The sequence below is a fragment of the Emydura macquarii genome, unplaced genomic scaffold (assembly GCF_026122565.2).
Source record: "Emydura macquarii macquarii isolate MOO-44397 ecotype Brisbane River unplaced genomic scaffold, CSIRO-AGI_Emac_v2 contig_1045, whole genome shotgun sequence".
Classification (NCBI taxonomy): domain Eukaryota; kingdom Metazoa; phylum Chordata; order Testudines; family Chelidae; genus Emydura; species Emydura macquarii.
The window spans coordinates 16,959,156-16,986,958 of record NW_027131182.1 but is presented as its reverse complement, the minus strand read 5'-3'; the positions used below and the strand labels follow the sequence as shown (position 1 = coordinate 16,986,958).

The 27,803-nt window shown below is 39.2% G+C and overlaps 1 protein-coding gene across 1 annotated transcript in view; it reads left to right on the top strand.

Moving 5' to 3' along the window:
- The window catches only part of OXCT1 (3-oxoacid CoA-transferase 1), a 91,450-nt gene that overhangs the window by 32,138 nt on the left and 31,509 nt on the right, over positions 1–27,803 (top strand). The window contains exons 7-11 of the mRNA XM_067545575.1: positions 2,096–2,156; positions 17,563–17,670; positions 22,153–22,267; positions 22,751–22,845; positions 23,511–23,559. Coding sequence (XP_067401676.1) covers positions 2,096–2,156; positions 17,563–17,670; positions 22,153–22,267; positions 22,751–22,845; positions 23,511–23,559 — 428 coding nt within the window. The remainder of the gene's footprint in view (positions 1–2,095; positions 2,157–17,562; positions 17,671–22,152; positions 22,268–22,750; positions 22,846–23,510; positions 23,560–27,803) is intronic.

Here is a 27,803-nt window from a genome sequence, read left to right as displayed (position 1 = left end):
ATTGGAATTTTGTCTTCTTCCAATGTTTGCAAAGTCTTTAAAATATTTTTACTTTTTCTTTTCTCTGTAGATTAGAGATTTTATCGGTAACAGTCTGATTTTTTTTTAATCCAGATGTTTTATATGATTCTTAATGATTCAACTTTTGACATGACACTGAGGTCTGTCATAATAGATAATTGGGAAAAAATATCCATCTCTAACTCTTTTCTTTTTCTCTCCATATCAGTTCCCATTCTCTCTTTATTCAGTTTGCTCTCACTATTTTTCCATGTTTGGTTTTCTGTTCTGTATTATTTTTGGGGTATACTCTGACTATTAATTCATGATCTATTCATGTACTGAGAGACGAATATACACCTAAATTCTCTTTTCTGTGCTTCCTCTCCTCTTACTATCTTTTGTACAAAAACTGTGCCAGTGTCTTTTAGACTCCGAAATGAAATATCCTGTTTCCTCCCTTAATCTCTTCCAGAGATTTTTTTTTTAGTTGCTGGTTAATATTAATAAAAACAAATTTCTATCTCTGTATGTGAGCCTTGGGCTATTAAGTTGTTTTCATTCCATTTTTTTCTACACTAGAAACCAGAATGAAATTGTGTAGTGTGTGCTGTATCTAGGCATTTGGCAAAACATAAACAACCAGGAGGGGGCAGTGAAAGACCAAAGTTCAGCATGGTAAAAGTTAGTGATCTGAATGAAAAAAGGGTGAAGAGACAAACACTTAAAAAGTGGAGCATGGCCAGAAAACAACACTGTTTTTGTCAGAAATTGCAAGGTTTCATAATTTGTTTTCATTTCAATGTGGAACAAAACCAAGAACTTGAAAACATTTTCACCAAAAATGTCTGCGTTGCGTGAGAAAGAGAGAGAGAATGCACGAATGCTCCGCTCCAGGGTAGCAATAGCTTGGTATTTAGGGTACGCGGTGAGGATGTGAGATGCTCAGAGTCAAGTCCCTGTCCAGTTTAGATCAGATACTTGAACCTGGGTCACCCTCATTCTGGGCAAGTGCCCTAGCTATTGTAGAATTTGTCTCCATCTCTCCTCCCTGCCTACCCCCCTTGGAGTTGTTTCACTTTGTATGAATAATTAAATATTAATTGGGCCAAAGAGAAAGAGACTGATTGACTCTCTCTGTCTCTGATTTTGGTCATAAATTCCATCCTGGATCTGAGAAACCTTCCTGATGCAATGTTCATTGAAACACTTTGGTTTTGATGGAAATAAGTTTCTGCAGAACTTTTCTTTTGACTGACTAAATTGGAAAGTAGCAGTCACTGAATATTATGGTCCAAAATTCTGCAAAAAAAGTGGTGTTTTCTGAGAAAAGTAGTATCTCAAATATATGTGTGGCGGTGGGTCAATAGACTTTTCTTTGTCTCTGCTAATATCTGGGTTCAAGTTCGGGCTACATCATAAGTGAAAATGTTTTATTGGTTTGTCCTAGTCCCTAGATGCCATTTTTCCACATTACAAAATAAAACACAGGGAAATTTGTCACAGCTGGCAGGCTCCGTTTCAGAGAGTACCAGGATTGGCACAGCAGAGATGTTACTAGTTAAAATAACTGGGTGAAACTGAGTCCTGTGGAGTGGGCTAGCAGTTCCCATGTGCCATGTAAGTGATGTTTTGAAGTCATGCGTGGGACCGTAGTGGTTTACAGGCTGCCTGCTGGTCCTCTGCCCAGAAGTGAATTTCATCCAACAGGCATTAGTGCTACCAGGAGGGATGTTGCTCACAGCATGTTTGTTCACTGTGAATAATTAAATAAATGAGTTTTTCAGTAGGACTGTTTGTTTAATTGCAAAAACGAATGTGCCCATTAAAAGTCATTGAAAGTTGTAAAGTTTTATCAAAATGTGATTTATCACAATGTAACATATTTTCATATGCCTATTACAAAACGCTGTGATGCCTTCCTTTTCTCCCCTCTTTTTTATTACCAATTTTATCCACAGCTATCTGAAAGAAAATAGTGCAACATTTACTTTACAGGAATACATTGTAATAGCCTAACTCTGAAATGGATATGCTCATATTTTTACTATTACTGTTCATTTATTTTCTATATTTTTTTCTTTTTCTGTGGTAGGAAAACTGCAAGAAACTTCAACCAACCTATGTGCAAAGCTGCCAGAACAACTGTGGTAGAGGTAAGGTTGAGCAATGTTTTCTGTATAGCTGTTGCTTATTCCAGAGTAAAATCATTGTATTGTCAGGCAATTCCAAAGCTGAATTACAAAATGTCTCTCTTGATTTGTATACAGTAACTTCCAAAACAATGGGTCAAAGAAAGATTCACTGTTTCATTGTAACTACTATTTTATTATATAAGCTTTGGTATGTGTCTTATGCATTTCCGTCTTCTCTGCTGGGGAAACTTTTCTGATCTCTGTATAACATTTGTGCATGACTTGCAGACCGAGATCCATTGTGGGTTCAAGCTTGCAACCACTCCTGGAATAATTGTGTCCAGTTTTGGTGCCCACAATTCGAGAAGGATGTTGATAAATTGGAGAGGGTTCAGAGAAGACCCATGAGAATGACAGAAGGATTAGAAAACATGCCTTGTAGTGATAGACTCAAAGAGCTCAATCTATTTAGCTCAACAAAGAGAAGGTTAAGAGGTGCCTTGATTACATTTACACGGGGAAAAATATTTGATAATGAGCTCTTCAGTCTAGCAAATAAAGGCATAATACAATCTAAAGGCTGGAAGTTGAAGCGAGACAAATTCAGCCAGAAATAAGGCGTACATTGTTAATAGTGAAAGTAAATAACCATTGGAACAATTTACCAAGAGTCATGGTAAATTCTCCATCACTGTCCATTTTAAAATCAAGATTGGATGGTTTTTTGAATGATATGCTCTAGGAATTATTTAGGGGAAGTTCTCTGGCCTGAGTTGTATAGGAGGTCAGACTAGATGATCACAATGGAACCTCTTCTGGCCTTGGAATCTGTAAATAAAGCATGTAAAACAGGAGGGCAATAGCTAATCTACCCTGGGATTTTGTCCCTGATATTACATTCGGAACCACCTGTGTGGAGTCACATTGACTTCAGAGGGAAACAACTGCTCATGGATCCTGATGCAGGATCTGGGCCTGTCTGCTTAGCTGACACAGTAATTTGAAAAATTGAGGAATTAATGACTGCTCATGCAGTAAAACTTCCATAATCCACATTTCACTAAACCACATAATCTGCAGAAAACAACAGTGATCTCTCCCCTCCGCTCAGCAACAGTGCAATTGTGAATGCTGTAGTGTGGGCTCTACATGACAAAGATTTCATTACTTTTACAAACTAAAATGCAGAATGTTTACTAGTGTGCTATAGGGTATAAATGTCATAATTCAAATTAATTGACAACTGACAAAATAAGTGAAGAGATGACTTTTGTGATACATTTTCTTTGTTATATTTGCTAATTTGCAATGGAATCCCAGTGATCATTGCTGTATTGTGCAGAAATAGTTGGTAAAAGTCAAGTAATTCAATTAAAGCAAACAATATTAGGTGACTTGCCAGTCATACCATTTGACTGTTGAGTATTCATTGTGAACAGTTCAGGAACAGTAAAAGACTCTCTCAAAATTTGGTTTCAACAAAAACTTATGAAGATTTTTTTCCATTTAAAATTGAAGGTGGATGTAACAATGAATCCTTCAGCCCCTTCTGTGGCCCACTGTGTCTCTGCCTGTTATGCACTGGCTTTTAAGGAGTGGCTGTGGAGCAGAGATACTTTTATTCTATTCCCACATTGCATTCTCTCTTTCTGCTGCTGGGAGAACTTCTCTACCACAGATGAAGGGACAGAATTTTCTTCTCAACAAACACACACCATATAAATTCCTCACTGCTGTAATTCCATTTATGACAAATCAAACAACTAGTCTTAAACTATAGCTGCCTTGGGTCCTTCAACACTTGCTGGACAGTGCTTTCTGCAAGATGGTACATCTGCATTATTTTTTAGCTATATTACAGAAAAATAAATAGGAAAGTGAGAGAGACTCCACTGTCATAACCAAATTCAGAAGAATTAGATACTGTCTCTTCTGTGCCTTCAGACATGTGCTGGCAGAAGCAGGTAATTTGATGCATAACCACCAAAGTGATACAAATGACTGTGACAGAAATAAATTGCATTTCTCTCTATTTTTGGATTCTTTTTTGTGTGACTGGGATTTTGTCATTAATATGAACTATGTAAGTTAGTGTGGGTTTATACAGCTCTTTGTACTGTATGTGGTGCTGTAGGTAATTTTAATTTCTTCCCCTCTATATTTATATTTGTTTCACTTTTACGTACTTTTAAGACCCTCACCTTTTTATTGAGGTATAATCAGGGATGGGTGTCATATGCCATTGCACATCTTGTCCTATCCTATCCTAGTGGAAATGCTGTTCTCTGAGTACTTTCACCTTGGTCGAAAGGAGGAAATGCATGAGGAATCAATCAGTCAGTGCATGTGAGAACCTGTCTTTGCAAGATTTCCTGCTGAGTTTTAAAGACTTCAGAGAGCATTGCACGAGTATGAGAAAGCAGAATTTATTCCTTAATAGATAGGTTCTGCTACTACCAAGTTGAAGGCAATGGAAGTTTTGACATTGACTTCAGCTAGAGCAGGAACAGACCTTAATTATTTATGGTGAACAGTTCCAGAGGGGTAGCCGTGTTAGTCTGTATACAGCAAAAATGACTACAGGACTACAGGTTGAAGGAGAACTAAGATTATGTTGTTACCAGTTATATCAGTGATACTCTGTCTAGGGCTATTGACTTCAGAGTTCTTGGAGCAAATTTTCAGGTATTTGCCTTCAGTATTGTTTTTTGACTGTGGGCCAAAAATATCCTCTGGCCAACTTCAATCCTTCAATTTCACTTTCTTTACTGGATCAGAAATTTCTTAACTGTAAGTTCCTTCTAGGGAAATACACAAAGTATTTACTGGCTTGAACAAATTTCTTCTGAACAGTCTGGTGTAAAATGGTATTCGTAGATAAAATGTGTTACCATGTGCGATTATGGGAATCTTTGCTTAGACACATTCTCATCAGTCCTGCACAGAAAGTTAGACTGCATCATTTCTAATTCAATTTGCATCTGATCAGTATTGAAGGTCATAAAAAGTTATTAACTACAAACTTATATAGTTCATATGAACATTGAACTATTGCTGAGAAAACCATTAAATGATCAAAGTTTTGGCAATATCAATTACTTGGAGTTTTTGTTTTTGCTACAGATTAAACTAAAATGCTAGAGGAGCTAAAGCTTATTCTGTCCCCTTTCAATTTGTCTCTATGCTAGACTTTCACCTGAAATATTAGTTTGTATTTAAAATTTTCTTCTCATGATGTTCACATGTAAATACTTACTCTAACTATGTAATTATATATAATGTTATACATATAATTAGCTCCATGTGTGGATCTGTTCCCCACTCAGAAAACATCACTAATTCTGAGCTAAGGTTGATAGACTGCCCCCTCCCAGGTCCTCCTGCACACATCCTCCAGCCCTCTTCCACTCACCATCCCAGATACCAGCAACCCTTCTGCTCCCATGCTGTGGGCACCTCTGTTGGCCATCCTTGAAGGCAGAGGACTGGTGGGCCTGTAAGGGGCAGTGGAGAGTCAATGGTTATATGCTGGCCAGATGGGCAAGTGGACATGTGAGAGGCAAGGGGCGGCGGAGGATCAGGAATGTGAAGAGGGCCATGAAGGAAAGAGGGTGCTAATTTGGGTGGAGGCGTGTCTGGAGGAACTGGTTTTGTGCAGGCATCAGCATTTCAAGGGCTCACCACGGCACTGTGGCCTCGATTACCTAGGGCACTGATACAGCAGAGCCATGGCAAGCCTTGATGCCTCAATACTTCCATGCAGAGACACTGAGCTCCCAGACATTCCCAATCCCCCCCCAGGCCCTGCACATTCCTGCAGCTCCCAAGCAATGGAAATACTATCGCGTCTCATTCCATATCCTTTTTCACACCTTTCAGCCTGCTCTGTCTCACTGTGCAAAATGGCCTGCCTGCATAGTGGCTGCATTGGAAAACATAAGTCACTGATGGATCTGAGCAATTCCTTTAGCTAATACTTGCGTCTGTAGGGAATATCTGTTAGGTGTTTAATTTTCAAATTTCAGAAGAGGCCTTTGTTCAAGATGTTATCAGAAAGTTAGCAAGATGTTACTCAGAGTCAGCAGGTTGTTGTTCCAGACATGTGAGGTAAGTTTGCCAAAGGTGATACAGGCTTTGCCAATTCTCACATCAAGTTCTGTATCAAGGCTAAGTGAGCTGATGAAAGCTGAGCCAAGATACCAGAAGTGATCCATGTTGTCCAGAGCTTCATTATTGAGTAGACTTTAGGTGGATGTTGGTGCCCTGTGACATGACAACTGTTTTCTTAATACTGATTACCATGCACAACTTGATACATGCTTCAGAAAACTTATTCATCATGATCTGCATTTTATTAGGTGAATTAGAGAAAAATAGTGTCATCTGCGAAGAGCAGATCCCGAATAGTGAGTTGGGTGACATGTCTTTTGCTCTGAAATTACCTATTCAACAAACTACTGTCTGTCCTTGATTCAATTAGTACTCCAGATTGATCGTTTCCTTAGGTGTACTTAAGAAGACTAGAGAAGAAGATGCCAAAGCCAGTAAGCAAGGCTGTGTCTTACTGCTTCATGCCAGTATCAATGCTAAACTCAGATGATGATTCGTTTTCATACTGGATAGTTGCCTTCATTCCCTCAGGGAACTCCATAAGCAGGGAGAGCACTTTTTGTCGACAGCCAATTTTCAACAGGATCTTGTATATGCCATTCCTGCTAATCATGTCAAAGGCCTTTTTGTAGATCAATGAATGCTATGTAGAGAGGTGCTTGTTGTTCATGGCATTTTCCTTGCAACAAGCGCAATGTGAAGGACCTATCAGTCATCGAGCATCCAGCTCTGAACCCACACTGGTTCTCAGGATAAACTCTCTCAGCAAGAACTTGGAGTCGTTGCAGCAAGACCCTTGCAAGCACCTAGCCAACTACGCTGAGCAGAGATATTCCTCAGTAATTGTTGCAGTCTGCTGTGCCCCTTTATTTTTGTATCAAGTAATTGTTTGCATCTTTCAAATCCTGGGGTATGTGGCTTTCTTCCCAGCAGGCGCAGAGAAGTGCGTGGATGTCATTCAGAAGTTTTCTCTCTCCTGCCTTTAGAAGCTCCAGAGGTATCTGATCATTGCCTGCTGCTTTCACAGGTGCAATCTTTTTGATAGCTTTCTCTACATCTTTCAGTTAGTATTTGGTCCGGCTCTGGCATTATTGGAAGTTGGAATGGCAGCTAAGGCAGTATCACAGATAATGGCATCCTTTGAGTAGAGTTCTTTGTAATGCTCAGTCCATCAGTCAAGTTGTTCTTGCCTCTCAGTCAGAATGGTCTGCAGTCTTTTTACAAATTGGACCAAGTGCCTCTTTGATTCCATCATAGGCACCATGAAGGTCTCCTCTTTCAAAGCAGGTCTGAATCTTCTTGCATGGGTTTTGGCAGTACTTCTGAGCACATTCTCTAGTGGCTTTCTGGACTGCAGCCTTAGCCTCTTTGAAGTTAAGAGTTCTGTACTTAGTTGGTTGTTGAAGTAAAATTAGGCGAGCTTGCTTTTTCTTTTCTGTGAATGGGAGCAGCAGATGTTCAGACACTGCGAACCAGTCAGGTTGTTTTTTCTTTGTTGTTCCAAAGACATCCTTGGCAGTAGCCAGTGTCTTAAAATTGTCCTACAAGGTGTCAGAATCAACAGAATCAAGTTGATCATTTTCAGAAACACACTCAAATGCACGTTGAAACTTTGCACAAATGTCAGAGTCCTTCATGTTAGTAGTGTTGAGGCAAAGTTTGCCTTTTGGCTTTGCATGATGGATTTTTTTAAAGATGTAATTGGAGCTTGGTCCTGACAAGGACATGCATGGTCAGTGTCACAATCAGTGCCAGGTATTGCTTGAGCATGTAGTACATCGCAAACGTTTCTGTGACAGATCAGGATGAGGTCAAGCTAATGCCAGTCCCCAGGGCAGGGGTGCCTCTATGTGATCTTGCTACTACTACTGCCAGCAACGTAGGTATTTGAGACTACCAGCTCAGAAGAGGCACAAAGCTCAAGAACACACTGGCCGTTTTCGTTAAGGCTACTTGTGCCATATTGGCCAAAGATGTGTTCCCAATGCTCCCAGACTTTACCACCACGGGCATTGAAATCACTGTTGAGTCTGTTCCTTATGGGGACATTCTTGATGATTTGTTCCAGGTAAGAATAGAACTCATCTTTTTGCTGCTTAAAGCAGTCAAGTGTTGGTCTCTAGATGGACAGAAAAGTCCAGATTCCCAAGTTCGTATTCACATTCAGCTGCATGATCTTCTCATTGATGATTACCGGAGAAATTCATGCACTAAGTACAGACTTCTTCACAGCAAATCCGACATCGTGTATTCTTGGTTCGTTTTCAGGTTTCCCAGATAAGCAAAAGTGGTAGTTCACTTCATCTAGTGATCCAGTCTCCGAAAGTCTCTTTTCTCTGACTGCTGCAATATCAATTAATGTTAGTTCTCTATCAATTATGGCTGTTTTCTGAAGATCATGGTTTTTCAGTTCAAGTCTGGTTAACATAATATGAACATTGCAACAAGCAATGATTAATTTAGAGCAAGGAAATAAAAAGCTGGAAAGGAGCTTTTTTAGCCCACTTTTTCTAGGACCTTCCGCAAACAGGCCACCCCTAAGAAGTGCTTCTTGATCATCTGAGCCACTGCCAAGATCTTATAGCACACTTCATCCTTAGATCTCAAAGAGCTTTACAAAGGAGGTCAGTATCATTTTCCCTAGTTTATAGATATAGATAGTAGTATAGCTTAGTGGGTATCTAAAAGGCAAATGATGATGTTACATCCTCAGTCAAGTCCCTCTAACAGACTATCACAAACTGTTATAACAGGACCCAATCTTTGGATCCTGCTGGGTCTGGGCAGAGTCCAGGCACTGTCTATGCCTCTAGGTCTCCAGGGCACACACCAAGATGCAGACTTCCTGTCTGAAACCCTTCCTTGGGTTGGGAGACTCCATAGTCCAGCTCCAACATCAGTGCTGAGATAGCTCAAGCCTTCCTAGTTGCTTATGCAGACTCTCTCTGAGTCTCCCATTCTTTGGGCATTCTGGTTTATAGTTAAACTCTCTGGGGACATGTGGCAGATAAAGTAAGAAACACAGTGTATTCTTAAATAGCATAAGAGAGTGACAAATCTAGGCAAAACCACAAAAATCTGAACACAATTCCCAACTCAGACTCTTAGGAGTGGTGAGGATTCATTCTCCCATTCCTCCAGCTGTCTGTCTCTGTTTCTGGCTATGAAATGGCTCCCCTTGCTCAGAAAACATGTCTCTTTTTAAAAAACAGGCTGTGATACTTTCCTCTGGCTATCTTTCCGTTGGGTTTTTTCCCATGCTCCAACACCCCTGATGGATTTTGCTCTGCAAAGAGTCGTTAAAAGATGATGATTGACTAGTAGCAACCTCGTTGTTTTACCAGTGCAGAGCTATTCAGCTGTTGATGGTCCTGTTTCAACTTCCTAAACAGAGTCTGTTTGCTGTGTGCCAAGTCCCTGTTACAAATGGATGATCTAAGTCAGAATCATTGTTGATATAAATATAGTCCCCAAGCTGTCTCAGATGGTATCCCACGGCTAAACTCTGGGGACTCATGTTGTTGTTGGTTATAAAGTCATGGGCAATATCAAATTTTAAGAGACTTTTTGACTATAACTATAATTTTTCCTATTCTTCGTTCCTATTCTTAGTGTCTTACTGTCATAGTGTCTGACTCTCCTCCTTCTCCCCTCTCTCAGGGCCTATCCTTAGTTTTGCTGCTGCTTATGCCTCTGTGATAGGAACTTGCTTTATTATTGAAAGGGAATGGAGTAACAAGGTTTGGAGATTCCAACTTTTCCCCTCAACTATAAGAATATAAATTTGCTTGTGCAGGAAGGTTGTGGCGCAATCAGAGGATTTTGGCATGGAATCCCTTGGCTGCTGTGTTATCAGACAGCAAATGGGAAAGAGAAGTCAAAATGAGGCTAAGCGTGGAGCATTTTTGTGGGGGAGAACTAATCTTAGAACTAACTCTCTTGCAGTGCCATAGAAGTAGTCAGGGGACAGATTGAGTTAAATGAAGGAAGGCTGATAGGGAGAAAAGAGCTCTTGGACTGAAGACCTGGCTCTTGTAGTTGGACTCCAGTTGAGAGAGCACTGGATCCTGATGCTAAAGGTCGTTTCCACCAGGAAGAAGCCTGGGCTCCTATCACCTCTCCTGTAACTGGAAATATTTGTTCCATTATTTGGCACAATAATAAAACAACTGTATTTATAAACAAAACTTGTCTTTGCCTTAAGAATATTTTGAAAACAAGATCCCTGACTTGTTTCAGTTTCCCTTTCCATTTTTAATTCTTCATGTACCTGCAAGGGTCAACTTTTCAAAGGTTCACCCTGGCAGCAAAAGGGAGAAGAGTAGAATTGTGTTCATAATTAAAAAGCCTTTCCCCACAGTGTCTTTGACTCCTTAAAACCTATCTTAGACGATTATGTTCAGCATGCATTCAAGGTATAGTGCTTTGCTGCAAGAGTTCCTACTCTTCTGCAGCAATTTATGCCTGCTGTCCTGATTTGTGTCCTGATTTGCTGTCCTGATTCGTGCCTGCTGTCAGATAGATTGGCGTGCAAATGGTCAGCTGTCAAAACTTTGAATGTACCCAATTGAACCATAAACCATCTGAAACTCCACATTGTTACAAAACGAATGTTTCACAACTGGAAACAGAGTTCAGTGTTTCACATGTTCACAGACTTTGAGAATGAAACTTGGCCAATTTGTTGTTTGTCAAAACTAGAGCTGGTGAGATAATTTTGGGAAATTTCAGTCAAAACAAGGACACTTTTAATGAAACTTCTTGATGGTTTGGTATTTTGTTTTTGTTTTTGGGAGATTGATAAATTCCCTCATTATAATAATGTGAGATTCATGCTCTTGACACAGTATCAGTTGAAACTCAGCAATCTAGATGGAGTTTGCCGTAGAGATTTTCTCTTGTGAGTTTGGTATTGAACAAAACATCTTCATCCATTCCTATAACATATACTTCTATATCAACAGTTGTGTGTTCATTAATTATAACAACTATGGCGTCTATGTGTATGTATATACATAGTGTGTGTGTGTGTGTATGAGAAAGAGAATTTTGGTTTGTCTTGTGAATTTATTTATTGAGTTAGGTTTCTAAGCTGTACTTTTTAGAACTTTGTGGCAATATGGCCTTTCATATCCATCCACACAGCCAAAACTCTCTTTTCCAAACTTATCTCGTATCTCAGGTACTGCAACGTTCTGTTTTCTGGCCTTGGCAAATGCAATCTTGTCCTGCTCATATCTATTGAGAGTGCTGCTGCAAAGTTCATACTCCTAACCTGTTGCTTTGACCATGTCACTTCTCTCTTTGAATCTCTTCACTGGCTCTCCCTTCTCTGTAGTATCCAACATAAGCTATTGTTTTCATTTTCAGGACATTTTGCAGCCCATCTCCACACTACCTATCACCTCTCATTTGGTAATGAGATGTCAATTTCTGCCTTTGATTAATGTATGATGCCAGCCTCCATCCCCATTTACGATTTTCATTTTCAAATTTACATTTACAATGTAAATTTACATTTACAATATTACATTTTCAAACTATCACCTTATGCTGTCCCCTGCGCTTACCCTCATGCTTTGGAGGAGCTCCCTGTAAACATCCATAAAGCGATCACATTATCTGCCTTCAGATTCCTCCTCAGAACTCTCTTTTTGCCATGATACCTGGTTAAGATGCTACTGTGCTGAGACCATAACCTGTCATCCTGACTATTCTCATTGTTTCCTTGTACTCCCTTGTCTGTCTGTCTGCATCTGTTATCTCTCATCTTATACTTAAGATTGTAAGGTGTTTGAGGCAGGAACGATCTTTTTGTTCTGTGTTTGTACAGCACCTCGCGCAATGGGGTCGTGGCCCGTGACGGGGGCTCCTTCCCACCATGGTAATATAAATTATAAGAGTGTTGAATTTTTGACGCGGAAGCCTCAGAGCACTTAAAAAGCACTGAGTATGGAAGCTTGTCCCATTTAGTTGTCATTCTAAGTTCTGGGCCAGACTCACAGCTGGTGTAAATTAGCATAGCCCCATTGACGTTGGTAGACATCTGCCAATTTACACCACCAGAGGACCTGGCTCACTGTCTCCAATTCCAGTTTTCTCTCCTAGCTTTTAATGTTCTTGCATGAAGTTTAGTTTTAGTGCCTCCAGGCTGAAGTTTTCTTCTCTTCATCTGAGGTCAATGGGAAGTTGAGGTTCTTAGCACGTCTGAAAACTTGGCAGGTTCCCAAATATTGATTTGGCAGCCTAACTTTAGGCTCCTATTCTGGCAAACCTTGCTATTGTTATTTGACCTTTAAAGTTAATTGTAAATTTAGTTAGCTGTGCTCATAAAGTTTGAGGAATGATTTGGCAGCAAAGAATTTTTATTCATAGAAATGATATCCATATTTTCTTCTCTACATATTCAGATTATCCCTGCCCTGAGGGTTAACTATAGTATGTCTTTGTTTTTATAGCACCTGGAACAATGGGTGCTCAATCCGGTGTAGTGCCTTTGGGCACTACCATAATATAAACAATAATAATAGTTTATATATATTTAAAATGTTCATAAATTAGCTCTCTGAGAATCTAAGATCAGAGTACTCAATTCCTTTTGTTCGTTTTGTGTCAGGATTCCTAAATATAGCTCCCAGGTTAAACAGCATTTTCATCTGAAACATCACAATACAAAAAAAGGCAGTGTTCTTTCTCATAAAAATGCATTAAATAAAAATCATTAAACCCTGCCTTGTATCTCAGGTTGCTTAGTAACAACCTTCCACCTACGTCAGCAAGCTCTATTATCTCTGGTACAGTGAACCACAGTGCATTGAGGGACAGAAACAGACTGATTGAAGTAAGTCATTTATATCATATTGCCCATGCGAAACCATGGCATTATTTTAATTGATAATAGTGAGAGATGAACAAATTATTTTATGACCCTATCCTATAGAAGCTTACACATAAATATAACCATTCTCACATGGGTATTCTGACTTTCTAGAATCAAAACTCATGGCCCCCAGTGCTATGTTCCTAAATATTAGGTTACCATGTCATGAATAAAGTAAATCTATCTATAAATTAAAACTATTTGTGGCCGGGGCCGGGAGGTGTGGCCTCCCTTTGGGGGGGATGTTAAGTTTCATAAAGACTAAACATATTCTTACAAACACTTGTAGCATTCTGAATGTATTGATCTCTGTACCCCCATATTATAAGGTTATATTAAGTGTTTGCATTGTAATCCTCTGTAATTGTGTAAGTCATCAAACAAGAAAGAAGCATTAATTATAATAAAATGCTGGCTTCCCACAGAAGGTGTCAGGTCCTGCCCATCAAGAAGGCCCATTGAAACCAAATGAGCAATTGTGAAACATCAAAGAACAAAGACTTTAACTTCATTCCTCTTTCTCCCATGAAGAGGAGACATGCACATGAATTCATCCCATCAATTTGAACTCTGGGAGGAAGGGAATAAAAGTCCCCAAGAAAAGAAATTGTATTTCTGTGCTGCTTGGACTTTGAGAGGGCAAGATTTCTCAGCACAAGCAAGGGATCCCCAGCTGCTGTAGCCTGGGTTAGCCCTAAAGGACACGTATAGTTTGCATATTACAGCAGCTTCTATCATCTTTTGAAAAATCTAAGGCTGTAACAAGTGTGTATGTTTACCTGTTTTAACCTCATAAATAACTCTTCTTTTTTTGTAGCTAATAAATATTTAGTTTATTATAGGATTGGCTACAAGTGTTGTCCTTGGTGTGAGATCTAAAGTGCTATTGACGTGCGGTAAGTGACTGATCCTCTAGGGCTGGGAGTAACCTGATTATTTTTGTGAGTTTTGGTGTAAGGGACCATTTATCACAAAGACAAGCTTGCCTGAGTGGCAAGATAGACCGGAGTGCCCAAGGGGAATTTCTGTGACTCCATAGTTAGGCTCAGGTTAGTACCTGAGGAGTTTACATGTGACACATGGTTGGTGAACTCTTAAGTATAGAATTCACAACCAGTTTGGGTTTGTGCCCTCCTTTTTAGCAGTCTGCCCTGAGGTTGGTATTCATGCTCTTGAGTCACTCCAGACAGCTTGACAAGGTTCACATTTCTGAGACATCTGCTCCTCCTGTTGATGCACTTGGCTGTCACATTGAAGCAGCTCACAGAATGTAGCTGCCCCGATAGCTGGGCTGCAGAATTATTGCCGTGCGTTTTAGGAATAGCTTTTTCTCTTTCAGTACAGAAGTTGGTGTATCAAGCTGTTTTAGCAGAGCAGGATGTTAAGTGAGTGATGCAAGCAAAGAGGAGAGACAAAGTGACCAAAGAGGAGTGCGCATTTTTACAGGGGAACACTGGCAATATACAGGAGAAAAGAAAGACGATAAGTGTACGAGAGAAAAGATGAAGGAGAATAAATACAGAGGGATAAAGAGAATGGGGAGGGGAAAAAAAAAGACATCAGAAAATTCATCTTGCCACAAACATCCTTCTTGTTACTCACAAAATCATCACTGCTGTCTGCGTGGCTGATTCAGTTTTGAGGTGTGGCAGCAATAACAGGAAAAGCTCAATTAGAGGAATAATTAGAATAAACTAGATAAAAGGGGAAAGACAAAAGGGTGTCTTTTTATAGTATTTAAACTGCTTCAAAACTAACTATTTTTGTGAATTATCCTTTCTTCTCTAGAAAGAATTTTTTATGACATCCCTTAATAGGCACAAGATGACTACGTGTAAAGTTAAGGCAGTGTCTATGCTAGCAATCTTTTTACAACTTCTCAGAGATGCACTCCACTGGCACAGTTCAACCAGTAGTAGCAATGGTGGGAAAGCTAATGTAGATATGGATTGCTGCCAGCATTTTAACTGGGATGTTTTCTAAGCCTAAGCAGTTAGATGGCATGATGGTTGAAAAACTGGCAGCTAGTCTACATTTGTGCTCTTGTTGCTTGCCCTAGTAGGAAGTTTTCAGAAAATGGCTAATGTAGATGTAAGTCTAGACTCTCAAAGAAACATACGCGTGGTCATGAATTTACAATTGAATCCATTTGCAGCAATTGAGGCCTTTGATATTATGCATCTGTTTGCCCTGAAGAACTTTTTATTGTCTACATGCCATGTACATTTATGCCAATACAGACATAAAGAAATAATAATTTTGATGATTTTTGTAATATGTTGACTGCTGCTTCAAAAGAAATATGGGATACAAATAATTACCAAATACAGGGGAGAGACAGTTAACAAAAGATGAAATCTTTTGAAATTCCTAAAGTTTCAAGTCTTCTAAGGAAGAAGAATGCAATGGGTCAAATTCTCTGCTAGCATAACTCCACTTAAGTCAATAGAATTGTGCCAACAAAAATTTAGGTTAAATAATTCTAACCTTTAATAAGAGTGGATAAAAACAGCTTTTTTATAATAGAATTTAAATCAATACTGACTAATCTTCTTTGGGCCCAGCTTTTCACCTAATAGGTAAAGACTAATACTAGTTAGAAAAGTGAGACTTTGATTTTTGGTGGTAGCAGATGATCTGTTTCATGTATAGATTCAATGAACTGTCTATGCAATTCTTTTCTGCTTTTCCTCCTTTTTGATGTTGTTCCAGGATTCTTACAGTACCTGCTGTTCTGACAGAGAATCTTCATCTGTGTCTTTCAGGATTTTTCCACCTTATCCTATTTTTGATTGCAGAGGTGTTCTGCCATCTCATAACATAAATGAAAATGTAACCAATGATTTAGCAAGATAATGCATGGGTTCTGTTGCACCATTTTATTCTTGATAAAAAATTCTTTTATTTTGAAAACCCTAAATTGATATGGCCCACCCTGTCTTATGGAATTTTTCTCTCTTCTCCCATGTTTGCTCCCTCTAAATGTCTTGTACTAGTCACTTTACACAGTTTTGCTACTGTTTGTGCAAGAGCCTTCTCCCCTGAAGCTCTTGCCATACGAACAGTCTTGTGTTTTCCTGTCTCATCAGGTCTTGAATTCTTTTCAAAGATCATCTGAAAACATACCTTCTTTCCCTTGGCTATACCTTTTTAATTTTGCTTTCCTTCTGCTACTTTTTATTGTAAGCGTGTTTAGCCTTTTATTGGTGCACTGCAAGAAATATTAGGGTAAATGTTGTTTTGAAAGATGCCATATGAAATTTATTATTGATTAGATTTTACAGTGACAACAGATACAGCACATGGTTTTGTTTTCATCTGAGAATTATGTATGCTAACCTGGATTGAAAGTACTTTAATGTTGCTTCATTTGCGAGGACATTGCTCTCAGATTTACTCGTCATACAGATTGGTTAAATGGTGTAACTCCATTGATGTATCCTGCTGCATAAGCGTGTATTGTTTAGGGATCCTTAGACTTGTTTTAGATATCTTTATGTTGAGTTTAATGCTGCTATTGTATGATGTTTTCAGAAGACTTGCTCTGATATGATTTCATTTCTTTTGAGTACAGAATTTCTATCATCATCATTAATATTGCATTGTTTGACATTATAATATTGTGCCTGTATACACGCACTGAAAACACTATCCAAATGTTGTTGTAACTGACTGAGAACACTGAATATAATGAATGTGAGAGAATGTCTCCCTGAAATTTTATGAATAACTGTAGCAACAATTAGATTACTTAAGAATTTCTTTCAAAGTATGAAAATGTACTCCACAGATATCATGTTTAACGTACACACGTGTGGATGGATATAAATTTTGTGCCAAAACTGCATTTAATCAATTCAGCTACTTTCTTAAAATTTGAAATTTAACTTTTTTGAACTACAGTGTGGCATAGTAAATATTCAAACTTGTTTTGTATAGCCTTACATTCTAGTGACTGCCCTACAGAACAGCACATATAGAAGTACTTTTAAAGTGGTCTCAATCTGACCTCCAGATTGATATGCCTAAAATTGCACACGTCCATATTGTAGCCCTTTGGCTACCACAATTTTGTATCCTTCCATTTTTGTACTTTTATTTTGTATGCGCAAAGAACTTTGATGTGGGAGAGATTTGTGTGTGCAAACTGGGTAGTTAGGAATATAATTATTCAAAAATGCATGTGGAAATACCTTTACCCAAAAACGTTGGCATTCTCTCTGTGTGTAAGAAGTAGGCATGCAATTCTAGATACTCTTACTTTGATGCCATTCTGCTATTTTGGCCCACTCTTTGCCTTTTCTTGGGTAGGTTTGAGCAACTGTAGTTTGAGTATCTGGAAGTTTCATTGCTAAATCTCTCATGTGTTTTTCATGTTTTGAGAAAATACACTGGTTCAACAGAGTGTATTTACTCTTCCTTTTTTTTTCTCTGCAGGTAGAAGAAATTGTTGATATAGGAACATTTGCCCCAGAAGATATTCACATTCCAAAGATTTATGTCCATCGTCTCATAAAGGGAGAGAAATATGAAAAGAGAATTGAAGTAAGTAATTCAGCTTTTTGGTCACAATGTGTGTTGACCCAGAATAAATGTTATAACTTACAGAATTTCTGCTTGACCATTAAACTGTAGCCATGATAAAATATTATGAGATGGATTCTCTACTGTGTTCCACTTAGTGGGAGGAGGGGATAGGGAAGGAAATAGTTATGGATTATGGTTATGGATCCCCTATTGTCAAGCTTCAGTAACTGGTTCCAATCACTGCATAAGTTAAAGGAGCTCCTGGACTTGTCTAATTAAGGACAGATGGTTATGGTCCCTAGGGAACTTATACCAACTGAAAATCTGAGGAGTGGAGCTCCACCCTACCCCTTCCATGTCATGATCCCTCGTCGCAATGTGCCCCCTTCACTGGCAGCATGGGCAGTGGTTGGTGTAGGAGTCAGCTCTGTCAGCTTTTTGGCTGGTGAGAGTTATTTCCCACTGGGAGACTTGGCAGCTAGGGCCAATTCCAGCGCCTTAGTGCTATGACACTGATAATACACACAGACTGGACCTAGGAGGGAAGATTTGGCCCTATATTCATATTTGTGTCAGAGTCCTGGAGGTGGTGTTGGTTGGTACTTAACTGCATTCCTCTACAGAACTGGAAGACCTTTAATATTAATGAACATGGTGGTAGCATTTTAGCTGACTGCAAAGAAAGTAGCTATATCATCGCTACACTTACAACCAAAACTGGAAAGAATTGTTCCTGATTTGGTTCTTTGGCGTCACCTCACAGGAGCAATATCTCTGAGTTCAATTTTGTGGCATGACATCTCCCTTGAAGTACAGTTAGAAATTTCATGTTCCATCAGTCTTGCGGTATGTTCTGACACACCTCTACTATTTCTTTGCAGTCAAAAATAACCACAAAATACAACCAGAGAAGTTATGTGGGTGGGAGTGGGAAACATGAATGGGGAAAAAAGGTTAATGATAAAAATGGCAGAAGTCAGCATAAATAGTTGTTTTTCTGAGACTGCTCCACTATAAATCAAACTTCTGTCACCAACATACAATCCAAAAATCCTGGAAAGCCACAAGGCCCTTTTCTGGAGTAAACTCTCTCTGAGGTAAGCCTTCTTGTGCACCTCAAACAGGATGATAAAACCCCCGCCAGTTCATTCTGCACAAACTTGATGTGTCACTGGGTATCTGACTGGAACCAGATGGGCCAGACCTCTTAGGGTATGTCTACACTGTGGGTGATGTGTCACGCTCCATGGATCAATGCAGTGGGATCAATTGAGTGGGCAGTGGAGACTGGCACAATCAATCCCAGAAGTGCTTTCCAGTTAACGCAGTATATCCTCCTCCTCCTCCCCTCCCCACCCCCGAAAAGAGTAACGTTGCATCGACCGGAGGTCGTTTGCTGTCAATGCAGTGTAGTGAAGACGCCGCAGTAAGTGAAAATTAAGTCAATGGGAGATACTCAAGTTTCAGTATGTAGCGTGTGTATCTCCTGTCGACACTGCTGGCAGTGTGGACCAGGCCTTAGTCTATCAGCACTTTGTGTTAGACAGCAGTTAATACCCCATTCCCTCTTTTTAAGACATGGGCTGCTATTTCCACTCATAAGCTTTTACCTTTCTCAAAACGTGTTCATTTTGCTTTGATTAAAATGCTGTTATCATTTCAGTTTGGCTTCAGGAGCTTGCCCCTTCTTCCTAGTGCAGCACCTCCATAGGAATGCTCCGTGACTTTCTTCTCTGACTTCCCCCTACAATGGGGGTCCTGCTAGGACCAGGAGATTAAGCCAGGACTTTAACAACAAGGTCTCATGTCCTACCACTTGCCCCATTTTTTTACACCTTTTAAAATGTTTTTATATAATATACAATAAAGTAGCAGCAGGGATGAATTTGCTCCATTGAATTTTGTAATCCTAGCAGTGATGCATCGCATCAAATAGAAATATAGCAATGAAATTGCAAAGTTATTTATTTACTGTCTTACACAGAGCCTATAAAATAGTACCTACATGCTTCTTATTGCATTTTTGAGCCTAAATTGGATCAGGCATATTACAGTTTCCAGTGGAGTGTTGGGAAAGGATTCCCATATATACCAGCTTTAATTTGGGTTCCAGGAAAAGGAAAGTATGTTATTGTTCTAATCATGTTATAGAAAGGATAGTTGTACTCCCATCATTCTTTTGTTACTGGCGGCGGGGTGCAGAGTGGGAGGAAAGGCTGGCAAGCCTAACTTTGGTATCAGGCAAATTGGTTGAAATTATAGTAAAGAATAGAATTATCAGACACATAGATTAATACGATTTTGTTGGGGAAGAGTCAACATGGCTTTAGTAAATCAAAATTATGCCTCACTAATCTATTAGAATTCTTTCAGAGGGTCAAGAAGCACGTAGGCAAGGGTGATCCAGTGGATGTAGTGTACTTAGATTTTCAGAAAGCCTTTGACAAGGTTCCTCACCAAAGGCTCTTAAGCAAAGTAAGCGGTCATGGGATAAGAGGGAAGGTCCTCTCCTGGATCAGTAACTGGTTAAAAGATAGGAAAGAAAGGGTAGGAATAAATAGTCAGTTCTCAGAATAGAGAGAAGTAAATAGTGGTGTCTGGCAGGGGTCTGTACTGGAAGCAGTACTGTTTAACATATTCATAAGTGATCTGGAAAAAGGGGTAAACAGTGAGGTGGCAAAATGTGCAGATACAAAAGTACCCAAAATACTTAAGTCCAAAGCAGATGTGAAGAGTTACAAAGGGATTTCACAAAACTGGGTGACTGGGCAACAAAATGGCAGATGAAATTCAGTGTTGTTAAAAAATGTTGATAAATGCAAAACATAATCCCAACTATACATATAAAATGAGGGGGTCTAAGTTAGCTGTTACCACTCAAGAAAGAGATCTTGGAGTCATTGTGGATAATTCTCTGAAAACATCCACACAATGTGCAGTGGCAGTCAAAAAAACTAACAGAACGTTGGGAATCAGTAGGAAAGGGATAGATAATAATACAGAAAATATCATATTGCCTTTTTATAAATCCATGGTATGCCCACATCTTGAATACTTCATGCAGACCTGATCACCCCATCTCAAAAAAGATATACTGGAATTGGAAAAGGTAACTAAAATGATTAGGGATCTGGAAAAGCTTCCATATGAGGAGAGATGAATAAGACTGGGATTTTTTCAGCATAGAAAAAAGACGAGTAATGGGAGATATGATAGAGGTCTATAAAATCATGACTGGTGTGGAGAAAGTAAATAAGGAAGTGTTATTTATTCCTTCTCATAACACAAAAACTAGGGGTCACCAAATGAAGCTAATAGGCAGTAGGTTTAAAATGAATAAAAGGAATTATTTACACAATGCACAGTCAACCTGTGGAACTCCTTGCCAGAAGATGTTCTGAAGGTCAAGACAATAATGGGGTTAAAAAAAAAACCAAAAACTAAGTTCATGGACAATAGGTCCATCAATGACTATTAGCCAGGATAGGCAGGGATTGCTGTTTGCCAGAGGCTGGGAATGGCTGACGGGATGGATCACTTCATGATTGCCTATTGTGTTCATTCCCTCTGAAGCACTGGCATTGGCCAATGTTGGAAGATGGGATACTAGGCTAGATGGACCATTGGTCTGACCCAGTATGGTCATTATTTTCTTATGGGGAAGGAAAGGAATAAATAGAAAGCAGCTTGTACATTTAAGTATAGTAAATGTATGACAGTTTGCTCCTGCCTAAATGGATTCTGACCTTGATGGAATGCTATTGGTATGCTTTCCACCAGTTGTTCCTTTTTCCAGGGAAGAATCCTCCAGCACAAGGCAGGAACCTGTCTGTAAACACTTTCACTTCTGCATAACCAGGAAGTGAAATAATGAGTTTGCGGTTCAAAGATAGCAATGAAATGCTCCGCCATTGCAGGGGAAGCAGCCAAGGGTTAAAAAGAAACTTCTTTAAAATGAAATTACATTGCATTCAAAATAAATGTTTTAATCTAAACATGGATTTTATTTAACAACTGAGTTCCCACTAAAGGCCTCTTTTCCATCCGAGAAGATCCCTTGTGCCCAAATAAACCCACTGGCTTGAAATCTGGAAAAGGAAAAAGGACAAAACTGCAGAAAATATATTTTTGACAGACACATTCTCAAAAGAATAGTGCTGTTCTTGACTGCAAACCATCCTTTATGGAAAAGGTTTATAGAATTTAAAACCATAATAACTTTTATAGAATTGTAAAACTAATCTATCAGATTCCATCTCAGGTCTAATAAGTTCTGTAGGCTACTGAAAAAATGTGTATAGAAAGGATCTCATTTGTTGTTAAATTCTGTTGGTGGGTTTTTTTGCAATACTTCCTATAGACCCCAATTGTTTTCATTCCTATAATATTCTAAAGAACATTTGCATAAAGTCTCACTGAAGCCATGAGCCAGACTTTTATGTCTTGCAGAACAGGAATCCTAACACCACTGTTTATTTTTGACAATGTCTTACTTTGTAGCGATTATCCATCCGAAAGCCTGAAGACTCAAAAGCCAAACAAAAGAAAGAAGGAGATAATGTGAGAGAGAGGATCATCAGACGAGCAGCTTTAGAGTTTGAAGACGGCATGTACGGTATCCTCCAGCTATGCTGTAGGTTAAAGAAATGGGATTTGCTGTGATGATAAACTAGCAGCTGCAGCTGTTACTCCTGGCACAAGTTTGTTACCATCTTCACTGTCCACTCCAGCACCTGTGGTGCTGTCATTCTGTTAACACCCTATTGAAATAGAAGGCCTACAGTCTGACATGTTCTACCTGGCTGTAACTGGAATGTTCATTGGCAGTCAAGTGATTAATTGATATTTCTTGAAAAAGTCTAAGCACCACCTGTATTAAATGAAGTTGCTTGGACAGCACTGTTAATGGATAACATCTGAGAGAAGGCAACTAGGCAGCACAAATGACAAAATAATTCCGCCCAACTTTTGAGGCATATATTTGAAAAGCAGAACAGTTTGTAAAGGAAGGGTTCTGATCACAGCACAAATATAATTTTGTTAATCAACTCATTTACAGTAATTATATTCTAGTTGTACCTTGACCAATTTACTTCAGCTAATCTGGGCATAGGAATTCCACTCTTGGCCAGCAACTTCATCAGTCCAAACATTTCCGTTCACCTACAGAGCGAAAATGGAGTCCTGGGCTTGGTAAGTATAGAGTTGGTGAAGGTTTACGTAATCTTAAATTGATTTGTTGCTGTTTTTCCCCCAAGTTGGTTACACTTTGAGCTCAAAGAGCTGCCATATTGCAAGGTGCTGAGCATTCTTGTTTAAGCCCAGGAATGTACTGAAGCACATAGTTACTTCAGAGATATGTCATAATCCCTTTGAGGTTATGGGACTACTGACAAGTTTAAAGTTAAGGATATGTTTAGGTAAAGGACTTTGCTGAATTGGTGCCAGAATGGTCAGCACCTTGTAGGATCAAGCTCTATACCAGGTTTTTTAGTTAGCCACAATACATCATTTTATACTAACATAATATGTATGTATATTTTACTGTAGTGATGTTTTATTAAATTGAACCTGGTTGCCTGCAGCTTTAAGAAATTCTGTAGCTTCAAGGAAAACTGCGTACGGTACATTCATTTAATAGTTTTAATAGCTTTCAGTAATGTGTTCACCAGCCAGTTTCAGTTCATGGAGTAGTGTAAGTTTCAATGTGCATACCAAATAAAAGTGGTATACCAAACCGAGAAAAATCCAAATGTATGATGTATTTATTTTGAGTCAGAAGCATTAGTATTAATAAAGAAAAAATATTGTGCTATTCTGGATGGTTGATAAATATTGAGACTGTGTTTTGTTGTCAGGGTCCTTATCCACTTGAAAATGAGGTAGATCCAGACCTGATTAATGCAGGTAAAATCATTACCAAACTTAGTTTCTGGAAATTGTTTGTTCATAACTGATTTAACATACTTTGTTTGTTTCAGTACCAAATTCAGAACCTTGGTGCAATGTTACTTGTAAATATTTGTTTTGCCTTTTTAAATACTGACCTATTTTCAGTGTCAATGAGTTTTGATCCTTAGTGACCATACACTAGCTTGTCAGCATGTGCATCACTGCATTTTAGTAACCGCTACTGACAGTTAAACTTAAAGTAACATTTTTCTTCACTCAAGCAGTAAAGACTTCTTTTCTGAAGTAAAAGATTCTTAGACGTATTCCCCAATTCAGCATGTAGATTTGGACTCTGATGTCTATATGCATGTGGATTTGCTTCCACTATTGTTCCTGGATTGTCTGAAAGTGCTAGAAAATAAATCATGTCTCAGGAACATTGGCAAATGGGACTCTGCATGGCCACAGGCCCACCCTAGTGGATCCCTGCACAGAATCAGGTATATAGAGATGATATTTTAGAAAGCTCAATCCTTAATATAGATTTTTTTTTCTTTAGCAGGTCATGTACAACTAAACTAAATAGCCAAATGAGATAAAGCACGGACATTTACCCCAGTTTATAATTTAATTTAGCTGTACACTCCAGCGACTGCTCACTGACATGTAAAAACATTTGCTGCCTGGCTTAATTAATTGATTCTATTATCATAGTGGTTTTTTTCCCACTTTGAACAGTGCCATCTCTGCAGTGTTATTCATGAATTATTTCAGCACCTACCAGAGTTTCACCAACAGCTGGTTGTTGAAATACTTTGTGGGGAGATTTTCTAAGGTACAAATGGGAGTTAAGTGCCTGAGTGTCTTTGAAAATCTTCTTTTTTGGGTGTGAGCACTCAAATTAATTCTTAAGATTAATCTTAAGTTGTTTTTTAATTAAATGGGGTAAAAATTGTTCTCTACAAATAATTTATCCTAAATTGACAATGATCATCTGATATGTGATGTATTCATTCAGAAACATTTGGTAGCTGCGATGCCTATGGCCATGTCTATACTGATGGCGGCAAATTCGCCGCCGTCAGATCTATCTTTCTGGATTGATTGAGTGGTCAGTGTAGACCTGCTCAATTGATCAGGAAGTCGATGCTGGTAAACCACCCCCTCAAGTAGCGTAGCGCTGTGTCAATGGGAACGCTGTTCCCGTCGGCACAGCGCAGTGTAGACAGCACGCAGAAGGGAAGCAGAGCAGTTGACGTGAGTTATGCAAGCTACTCTGCGTAGTTTGCGTAACTCCCGTCGACTGCTGCCGAATCTCCAGGTAAGTGTAGACGAGGGCTATATGTGTGAATAAGGCAAGGAACTTGGCAAGATGAAGAAAGGGATTGGATATTTATATGCGTATGAAACTTATCATAATTTTAACAAATTTTACTAGGGATATTAAACCTCGTGCTTCAGGACTTAAGCCAGTCTCTAACTATTAAAGACTAGGGTGAGACCTAATGTAAGGAGCAGATTATCCCATATTTGCCTACTGTGGGGTTTCTTACACTGTCCTCCAAAGCATCTGCTGCTGGTGACTGTCAGAGAGGTAGGTATTTTAAATACAAGTGGTGTACATTTTAAAATAGTGGCTCCATTATTACTGGTAAAATGTTCAAAAGTACCTAAAACCTACTGATTTTCAATGGGATTTAGGCTCCTCTAGGCACATTTGAATATAGGGCTTAGATGCTTTTGAACATTTTACTTCATAAAATGATTTAAATTTAACTATATACTGAATGGGAAAGACATTGGGCTTAATCCTACTCCAGTTCAAGTCAATGGGAAATTCCCATGGATTTTTTTTTTTTTTTTTTTTTTTTTTTAAATAAAGTTTGTCTAAATTTGTAACATAAGCAAAGTAAGGTCTGTTTCTGCAATTTTTTTTACATGCCAAACTCACGTATTTTTAACTCTTGACTAATCCTGCTACATCCATATGTATTTGAAACTAAAATAGTGTGGCCAGTTTGCAAAATGTTTACCTCATCTGGAATTTATTTGTATTGTAATTAGAGAGATCTTTGCTTCTTGTGGCATAAATGAATAAACTTTAATACATGCTGAGAGGGTCTTTTCTCAGCAGTGGATGAGGAGGATGTGGACAAAAAGAAGGCAGTGAGAGCACATGTGCATGATGAAAAATCAAATTTACTTTTGTAATAAAGGTGGGATCTGTTCTCAAAACCACCTTATTTTTATGAAAGATGCAGGAGGTTGGATCAACTGACAAAGCTCCCAACTCTCACTTTACCAAGAAGGGTGTCATAGCGATCAAAAAGGTCATTTTGATACTCAGGTAATACCTTGAAGTTGATTTCATAGGTTCAAAGGGCATCTGTGTTAAGGCATTGAGCACAATGTTCAAATCCCAAGATGGAGCTCTGTGCACCTAAGGAGGATGCAATAGCTGAACTGCTCCAATTAAGCAATATACGTACTTATGGTGAGAAATGGATACAGTCAAATTGCAGACAGTGCAGAAAGGTATACTTTCAATGTACCAGCCTGCAACCTGATATCAAATTCATCTTGTAAAAACTCCAGACTGTGAGACAGTTTGGCTACAGGAGGCTGCATATGGTTCTACCCACACCAGACTTTGAATTTTAGACCAGATCCTTGAGTCAGCCATGGTTGTTGATTTTCGTCTAGATGCAACAGAGTTTCAATGAGGCCAGCAGAGTAGCCTTTTTGTTCTAGAATCTTCATGTCAAATGCCAGGCTGCTAAGTTTAGCTTGCTTGGATCCTGGTGAAGAACTGCACTTTAGGATAACAAAGTTGGCCTTGGATTCAGAAACAATGGTGGCTCCGCTGACACACTCACAAGGAAACCAAGGGTCCTTGGGCCAATGAGGGACCACTAAGATCACTTCCACTTCCTCCTTTCTGATCTTCTATATTACCCTAGTGATGACGGGCGCAGAGCGAAAAGCATGGCCACTTGAGCAACAGGGAGTCTGTGCTGAGAGCTCTTGGCTTGGTTCTCATTTTCTTGCAAAGTATTGGTGAGTCCTCTGCTTTGTCTTGTATGCAAAAAGAGCCAGCATTGTAACTTTTGAAATTTTTGATCAACTGGAAGGATTTGTTGTGAAGTCTCCATTACAGCTGATCGATTTTACTTCTGCTCAGGCAGTCAGCCTTCACATTGCTGGTGTCCTTAATATTCAAAGCCGTGATAAACAGTAGATGGGCCTCCAACCAATGCATCAGTGATGCTGCTTCCTTTTGTAGATCCCTTTACCTCATGCCTCCTGATGAGCCAAGTACGTTGACGTATTATCTGTCCTCAGAACATGATGGTTCAGCAACACTAGGGCCGGTTATTGAAGAGCATACTTTATTGCTCCCAGCTCTAAAAAATTAGTTCTTTTTCTAGAATGAGCATGTCCTTGCAACCACTGACTTCTCAGAGAATGCCCGAGTCTCTCTGGACTCATCCACCTGTTGAGGGATTTCAATGTAAGTGACAGGAATGTTCACTTTCTAAGGTGGAAAAATCAGAACATGGTGGAGAAGGGATAGCAGGAAACTTTGGAGAGTCCTCATGCATTCTTGCCTAAGGCACTATCCCTGTGCATGACACGATCCTCCCTAGACTACTCTTTAGGTGTCTACTGATATCCTAGGCCATCTCCTCAGTAAGACTGGTCTCTTCCCTTTCAGGGCTTAGACTTGTTCCGCTTGCTTTCTCTGTAGTCTCATCTTCTGTGCTTAGAGGAGTTGCCACACACACAAAGTTATTTAGACTTGTAATAGGGTCCTCTGTCCCTTTTTCCTGGATTTTGAGTTAGAAGGGTTCTGTATGGTCTTTTTTGATTTATCTGAGGATTCCGCCACCACTTTATCTAACAGCTCCCTAAATAACTGACTTCCTGAATATTTCAAAGCCACTAACATGATTTTGGCCTCTATATCACCCTTCCAGGCGTGTGACTAGAGGTGCCATCAGGTCACACTAGAGGCCATGGTATGTGCTGAAAACATCAAAGCAATCTCTGGTTGCCTTGGCTATGAATGTTGAAATCACTGAGATTTTCTTGAACTCCAAACCTAACCACAGTGATTTCTTGGCCTTTTATGTCAATCTGGCTGCCAAATTGCCAGTCTAGGCCAATTCTGCTCTCATAAAATATGTCGCAGCCGAAGGCCTGAGAGGAAGAGGCAGCCTCTTCAACGTTTTTTTATTTTCTCACTTGCAGCAGTTGTT